At 58.6% G+C, this 7523-nt stretch overlaps 1 protein-coding gene across 2 annotated transcripts; it reads left to right on the forward strand.

Annotated features, from left to right (window-relative positions):
* NPM3 (nucleophosmin/nucleoplasmin 3) lies at positions 1 to 2239 on the forward strand. Of its 2 annotated transcripts, none has more exons than XM_005888087.2 (6): positions 1 to 157; positions 473 to 558; positions 765 to 884; positions 1003 to 1096; positions 1680 to 1801; positions 1880 to 2239. In XM_005888087.2, exons 1-5 carry the CDS (start codon positions 40 to 42, stop codon positions 1790 to 1792), a joined length of 531 nt encoding a protein of 176 aa, XP_005888149.1. In that variant the 5' UTR covers positions 1 to 39; the 3' UTR covers positions 1793 to 1801; positions 1880 to 2239. The 2 variants fall into 2 exon arrangements, with proteins under 2 accessions (XP_005888149.1, XP_070219861.1); XM_070363760.1 differs by having other exon boundaries at positions 8 to 105; positions 514 to 558.
* Positions 2240 to 7523: the final 5284 nt, after the last annotated feature.

Consider the following 7523-nt stretch of genomic DNA (forward strand, 5'->3'; position numbering starts at 1 on the left):
GTACGTGTCGGAGGCGGAGCCGCAGAAGGTCCTAGCAGCATGGCAGCTGGCGCAGCGGCCGCCTTGACGTTTTTGGATCAGGAGAGCCGAGTCCGAGCTGGGGGGGTAGGCAGTCTGCAAGTCCCGGCCCCGGTCACTATGGACAGTTTCTTTTTCGGTATTGAGGAAAGGAGAGGCTGAGGGTGGTGCTGGGGCAGAAGCAGGGCTGAGGAACGGGAATGCAGACATGTGCACGACGTGGGTGGGGGCGGAGGAGGGCCTCGCACGCGGCAGCCGGAGCCGGAGAGGAAAGCCAGGCCTCTGCCCTAGTTGTACGGGGTGGGCCCGGGCCAACCGCTCCAGTTGTTCCTGACACGTGGGCGTGTGAATGGCCCGTTAGTCCATGGCTGCAGGTGAACGGGATTTGGTGAAATGCACCGCCCCCCACCCCCACCCCCAACACTGACGCACACTCACAGTTAACCTCTTCCAGGCTGTGAGCTCTCAGGCCACACTCGCTCTTTCACCTTCAAGGTAGAAGAAGAGGATGACGCGGAGCATGTGCTGGCTTTGACCATGGTAAGGGGCGGGGTAGGGGGAGTGCCTGTGTATCCTCCTTCGCCGCTCTACTGGGAGTCATCTACTCTGCTTAATCCCCACATGGGGGCTCCCCTGGCCAGGCGATCCAGGGACCTCGGAGGCTGGGCAGGTTGTAGGGCAGATGCTTCCACTTGCGGTGTCCACCCTTACTGGGCGAGACTCCGAGGCCCTGTGTACCTTCCCAGCTCTGCCTCACCGAGGGGGCCAAAGATGAGTGTAATGTGGTAGAAGTCGTGGCACGGAACCATGACCACCAGGAGATCGCAGTCCCTGTGGCCAACCTCAAGTTGTCCTGCCAACCCATGGTGAGTTCCCTGGCCATACCTTGGGAGGCTGGGAAGTAGGAATTGAGGACTTCAGGACTTCTCGCAAGGTGGGGTGGACTGGGAGTGGGCTAGGCTTTCATCCTTGTCTTCCTCCCAGCTCAGTTTGGATGACTTCCAGCTCCAGCCACCTGTAACCTTCCGCCTGAAGTCAGGTTCTGGCCCTGTGCGCATCACTGGGCGGCACCAGATTGGTGAGAATTTTCTCCTTTGCTTCCAGTAGACTCTCCATCTGGACTCCTACCCCACCCCAGCCATATCTCCCAGTGCAGTTCCCATACAGACCCTGGATGCAGTGCCCTCCACTTTACTACTCTAGCTGTTCTTCACGCAACCTACCCCAGCTTATCCAGCTCCACTAGTGTGGACTCCTTTGAAAGTGAAAGTGAAAGTCACTCAGTCCTGTCCGACTCTTTGTGACCCCACGGACTGTAGCCCACCAGACTCCTCTGTCCATGGAATTCTTCAGGCAGGAATACTGGAGTGGGTTGCCATTTCCTTTTCCAGGGGATCTTCCCAACCCAGGGATCAAACCCAGGTCTCCAGCATTGCAGACAGACTCTTTACTGACTGAGCCACCAGGGAAGCCCTTTGACTCTTTGTTATCTAGTTTAGTATATGAAGTTTTTCCCACCTAGGCCATAAGCTTTGGGAGGTCAGAGTCCCTGCAAGCCTAGAGCCACAGGGCATTAATAAATGACATGTATGAAGTATGTATGAAGTATGAAGGGGGTGTGGCTTTAACTCCTCTTCCTCCCTTGACTGCTTGTGTACCAGTTACTATAAGCAATGATCTTTCTGAGGAAGAGAGCGAAGAAGACGGGAGTGAGGAGGAGGAAGCTGAGTTGTGTCCTGTCCTTCCTGCCAAGAAGCTGGGGCGCAGGCTCTAACCCTCCCTGGTGAGTTGGAGGGACCTGGGAGGGAACACAAGGAACATGTTTGGACCTCGATGCTGACGGGTGATTTGCTCTCTTCAGGTCAGCTAGCTGCCTGCCACATACACCAGGTTCCTGGACAAGTTTCAAGAACTTTGTATCTTCTCCACTGAAGAGGGTTGGGGCGGGGGCGGGGGTGGGGGTGGAGGGGTCTTGGTCTGGTGCAAGGAGAACGGGGGTCCCATTCTCCAAAGGACCCTGGTGTTCTAATCCTGTACCTCACCCCAAGCTTCCCTTTTCTCCAGGAGTGGGAGGAACTCTGAACTTCTATCCTGACCTTCTCTCCCCACTTGCCTATGAGGTTGCAGGTCAGCATCTGAAGCTCAGGACTACACATTTTTAATGTTTTTTACATTTTTGGATAAAGGTTGAAATAAAATGTGGATGAGGGTTTTTTTGCAACTCATTTGTGTGGCTTCTTTCCCTCCTGGGGTGGCATTCCCCTAGGGACCACCAGGTGGCACTGTGGCAGCACAGAGGGTGGCCCTGGACCTGGGGAAGGGTGAGGAAATGTGGGATCCTGCTACTCCCAGAGCGCTGTGACTGGCCCAGCTCTGGGCCCCAGCTGCCTTCCTAGATGAGGACCTCCCAACACCAAGCCCCTTCCCAGTCCCTTGGTGGGGGAGGGCCATCCCAGGAGGTTATCAACATCTAAACAAGGGGTCTGGGCCTCTGTCACCACTCAGGCTGATGGGCAGGGGGGCAGATAAGGGGGCTTAAGCAGCCTGAGGAATGTGCATCCCTGGCCCCATGAAGGGGGCTCAGGCCCCAAGAGGACCTGTGAGGGGTAAGGTAGAGGCCAATCTTTGCTCCTCCTACCAGTCATGCAGGCCATCTCTGAGCCAGCCTGGACCCTTAGAAACCTGATTCCAGGGGCCAGATGGAGGGGGCTGGCCAGATTGGGTGACAGGGAAACCAGAATCCGGGTGGCCTGGCATATGGGGGCAGAGAGGAGCCCCTGGGATTCAGCCTCCTGGGCTAAAGGGTTCCAGCCCCCTAGCCCTCCACCTGGTCTGGGGGTGGGGGGCGGACCATTCTCTGGTGCCTGAAATCAGGTGGTTCTGGGGATTGGCTGCTGCTGTACCAGGAAGAGAAAGGGATGTACCTAGTGTGAGCATGAGTGTGTATATGACCAAGTCTGAGGTCAGTAGTTCAGCAGCTGTGTTGATGGGGCAGGGGGTCTCAGTGCCCTACAAACAAACAAACAAAAGGTTACCTCCTGAGACAGCCTGGGGCCAGACATGCTGAGGAGGGACACAGAAGAGTGCCTGGTGGGGCCAGGCCCACTCCCTCCCACATTGGCTTCTGGGCAAATGAGTGAACAAGTGGGAGGGGTCCCTGGATAACCAGAAGAGGTTGGCATTGGAGCAGGTGTTTGGAAAGAGTGTTTCCACAACACAGAAAAGCACTCCCTTTTCAACACATCTCCGAAGGAGGTGCCCTTCTCCCTATGGTGAGGAGCAAACAGGTCCAGGGTTTAACCTCCCCTAGTTGAGGATAAAGGAAGATGATCCCTCTCTGCGTCGCAGTGATCAGGGTCGCAGGCCTCTCTCTTTGCTGCAGGACTTTCCTGAAGTGCTTCCACCAAGAACACTGGGATGGAGAGGGCAGCCAGGATGGGACCATTCACCAACCGCAGGCAAGGGGTCAGGAGACAGAGGAGAAGGTGGAGTTGGCGCCCTCTGGTGGGCGAGGTTGAAACCGCTTGTGGCTGTGCAGCTTCCCACGCCGCCTCTGTAGCGGCTCAAGGCCGGCGCCGCGGTGCAGGGGCCTACATGCCCCGCCAGCGGTCTGCGCGACTAAGGCAGACTTCATTCGTTGGTTCGTTCATTCATTCACTGGAAGGGTTCCTGTTAGAACCCTTCCCTTCCTCCTCTCGTCTATCGCCTCCAAAGTCCTCGGCACGTGTTCGGTTGAAGGCACGGTAGTCTGGCTGAGTGTAGGGAAAAGTTGGGGAATCCTTCCCAGCCGACACTTCTACCCCCCGCAAGTAGCCCCGCCCCAATATTTACCCTCCTCGACGCCGCTGATCGCTCATTGTGAGCCCTTCTAGTTTCTTGGCGGGTCTGCCCGCGGCCCTGGCCGGCGCCAAGCGCGCTCCTACCCGCGGTGGGGGCCCAATCCACATCCGCCTCATCCCGGAGTTTCTCGACCCGACAGGGCGCCCACGGACTGAGCCGGGAATTGTTTTTTCTCCCTCCCCTCCCTCGTCTCTCCTCGATCCCCCTTTCTGCCCTCTCAGCGCACAGTAGGAGCGTTGCCCATTCATTTCGGTCTCTGAGCCCTGAGGGCTTACGCCGGGGTTTGCAGACTGCTGGAGGAGGGGCAAGACTGTATTTGGGGGGCGAAGGGGGACGACCAGACGGGGCCTAAAGTGCTTAACACAGTCTATGCGATTTACATTTGAACAGTAGGCGGAGGGTCTGCGGCGCTTTGAACGCCTGGCGCAGGCTGCGCGTGTTGGAGCGCAGGCGGCCCCCGCCGGTTGGTGTGGATTTGAGGGGCCCAGGGTGGGCCAGGGGCGGTGGGAGGGGGCGACCGATGCGTTTGGAAAGAGGCTGAGCGTGTGTGTTTGGGCCCTTGCAACGGTGTATTTGCAGAGAGGGGCTATTTGTGTTGGCGAGAGGTGTGTGTTTGTGTTTGCAGGAGGCGAGTGACTCTGTGTGTGTGTATTTGTGTTTGAGGAGTGTGGGGACGGCCGGGAAAGGTGGCCGGGCTGTCACTCAGCGATCAGGTTGACAGGCGCTCCCTCATCAGGGCCAGGGAGCTCTGATTGCAGATTCGAGGAAACAAAATAGCAATTGTAATTACGGGGCTTTGATAAGATAAAGGAAGGAGCAAGCCGGCCGGGAGGCGAGTAAGAGCAAGGGAGGAGAGAACGGCCTGCTGGGGCCCCGATGGAGTATTTACATCTGTCATTCACGGGGGTGTGTCCTCGCAGTACCCGGCGCCTGATGCGGGGGTGTCCCTATTGACACCCCCTCCCCCATCTAGGGACAGGGACTTTTGGGGATATGAGAAGAATCTCCTCAAATGGACGAAGACCCAGTTGGGGGAAGTTCTCAAAATGTAGAGGAATTCTGGTCTGTATAGGCCCCCGGGGTAGAGGTTAGGGTGTGGGACTCAAACCCTGATTGATGGTCCACACGTTTAGGCCGGGGATGGCCCATCTCTGGGGGAGAGTGAAGAGGGTGGATTAAGATCATTGAGGTTCAGCCCAGCATCTTCAGAACCTTTTGGGGGCTCCAAACCAGGGTTGAACTCTGGTCTGAGCCAGGTGCTATAGTCTCCACCCCCCACTCTGGGGAAAGGCAGGTGCCCAGAGTGACTCAGGTTGTGACTCCAGGACTACACACGCTAAGGATGGGCTGGATGATGCCCTGACCCCTGCTTGGGTCCTGCTCCTTGCTGTTCTCATCAGACTGTTTTCAGAGGGCTGGTCCCTGGTGAGAAGACCCTTTTCATCTGCTGCCTCTCATCTCTCCACTTATTTATTAATGCATACAAATAATAAACATATTCAAGGGCCTCCTATGTGCAGGGCATGAGGTTAAGATGGTGAATATTTTGCCTGCTTGAATTAGTGTACCTGGGGATGTAGACACCCAACAACTTCTAAGACAGAGGAGCTCAAATGAAGGAGAAATGCTGGTCTAGGCAGTGGGTACTGGAGCCCACTTCACTTGTCTTCCCCCAGTGCCCACCTCCCAGTGGGGTTGAGAGGAGATGGTGCAGACAGCCTTTAGCAAATACAAGTGCTCAATAAATGGTGGTGCTTATGATTCTTATCTGTTGGGAGGGTGGTGAAGGCAAGGCCCCGCCTGCACTGAGGTCTAAATGCTCAGTCAGTTTCCCCATTATTCATTCATTAAATACAGAATTGCAGAACCCTGCCCTGCTCTCCTGAGCTAGTAAGATGTGGTCCTTGCCTGGAGGTCTGGGTGGGAAAGAGCCACTTGAGGGAACAGACTCAAGTGGGTAACAGGTGAGCTCAGGGAGTCTGCTTCTCTGGGGAGGGATGAGATCTTGGGACAAGTCTCCTGATTCTGTTTCCCCATCTAGACCTTGCTCAGTATTAGCACTATGGCTGGGAGTGGGAAAGGCAGGCCACAGAGAAAGGGGAAGAACTTGGCTGTGCTGCCTCTGGTCTCTTGGTTTCCTGAGGCCATCCCAGCCCCTCCAGCCCAATCCCCAAGGACATGGGGGCTGGCAGTAGGGCAGGGGAGGTCTTGGGCAAGGGCAGCAGCTGGGCAAAGCATCAGTGGCTCCACCTGCTCCCCAGAATTTTCTGTCTCAGGGCATCTCTGCCCACCCAAGCTGCTCTCAAAGAAGCACCACGCCTCGCGGGTTCCTGAAGCCCCTGGAGGAAGCAATGGGCGGCTGGGAAAGGCTTAGACAACTCACTACCTTCTTTGATACTTTCCCTCCCCCAGGGTTGACAAATCACCAGTCCAAGTTTACCACACAGTAGGTGTGTAAGTACCTGTTCATTGCACAAATAGTGGGACTCTGAGCGAAAAAGACTAGGCAACCTGGATCTAAGTCTCTTTCCCAGGAAAAGCAGCTGAGGTTATTTTGCGCCCACTGCCTGCTGCTTTGGGGAGAGCATGGTGGTGGCAGTGACTGGGGTTTTCCGTATGGGTGGGCTCTCTCCTTTTTGGGTGGTGTGGTCAGGCTTCAGTCTAGCGTGTTGGGGGCGGGAGGTCGGGGGGCGGACAGGAGCAGGGGTGATGGTGATAATGAGAGCAGGAAGCAAGAAAGGAGATGTTCCTCGATCTCAGGGCCTTCTTGGTGACTGAGCGATGCAGGAGAGACCGGCAAGGCAGGGTACTCAGCAGAAAGATGGGGGTGGTTGTCGGCTCCCGGTCGCACAGGCACGCACTGCCAGAGGAAAGCGCACAACCGTTCACCCCAGAGTTAGAGGCTACTTGCAGGCGGCAGCCCCAGACAGACAAAGCACACAGTAGGTGGCTCAGAGAACCGCTGTCTAGCTTGAGGCTTAAGCGGACCGGGTCCCACGGTGGAGACAGGGCGCCTTCCCACTCGGGCGCCGGGGGGTCCAGGAAGCTCCAGCAGAGGGTCTCGGGACTCCACGGGGTGGGCGGCCCGATGGGCCCCCATCCCCGCGTGCCTGGACCCCAAGAACGCGCAAGGGGACAAGTCCGGGATGCGGAGAGGCGCCCAGACGGGCCGCCCCCGCCCCTTGCAGCGGGTCCCCAGACCCCTCCCCTCACCCAGACCCCCAATCCCCGACCCTCCGACCGCCCCGCCCCGGTCCGCCCCGCCCCCGCCCCGGGCTGCGTCCGGGCCCCCGCTCCCAGCCGGGGGCTGCGGGCTCCGGCCGCCCGCCCCGCGCTCCCCCCTCGCGCCCGGTGCGGCGCCCCCCGCCCCCACCCCTCCCCCTCCCTTCCCACTTACCCACCCCCCCTGCCGGCCCGTTACCCTCCCTCCCGCTCCGGCTCCTCAGCAGCCAGCGGCCAACGGCTCCGGCTGCGGCGCAGAGGCACTCGGCGCGGCGCGGCGAGCTCGACATTCCCTGGGTCCCGCGGAGCCGCGTCCCGATCGCCCGGGCTGCCACCCTCGAGCCCCGCTCCGCCGCCGCCGCCGCCCTCGGCTCGTCGGTCCGCTGCCTCCCGCGAGCCGGCGAGATCCCGCCGGGGCTGTGCGTGCTCCCCGGCCGCGCGCC

Source organism: Bos mutus, chromosome 26 (assembly GCF_027580195.1).
Source record: "Bos mutus isolate GX-2022 chromosome 26, NWIPB_WYAK_1.1, whole genome shotgun sequence".
NCBI classification, from domain to species: domain Eukaryota; kingdom Metazoa; phylum Chordata; class Mammalia; order Artiodactyla; family Bovidae; genus Bos; species Bos mutus.

Coding starts and splice junctions, on each gene's coding strand:
- NPM3 (XM_005888087.2), top strand. CDS start 40: ATGGCAGCTGGCGCAGCGGCCGCCTTGACGTTTTTGGATCAGGAGAGC. Junction 158..472: donor TATGGACAGTTTCTTTTTCG/GTATTGAGGAAA, acceptor AACCTCTTCCAG/GCTGTGAGCTCTCAGGCCAC. Junction 559..764: donor ATGTGCTGGCTTTGACCATG/GTAAGGGGCGGG, acceptor GTACCTTCCCAG/CTCTGCCTCACCGAGGGGGC.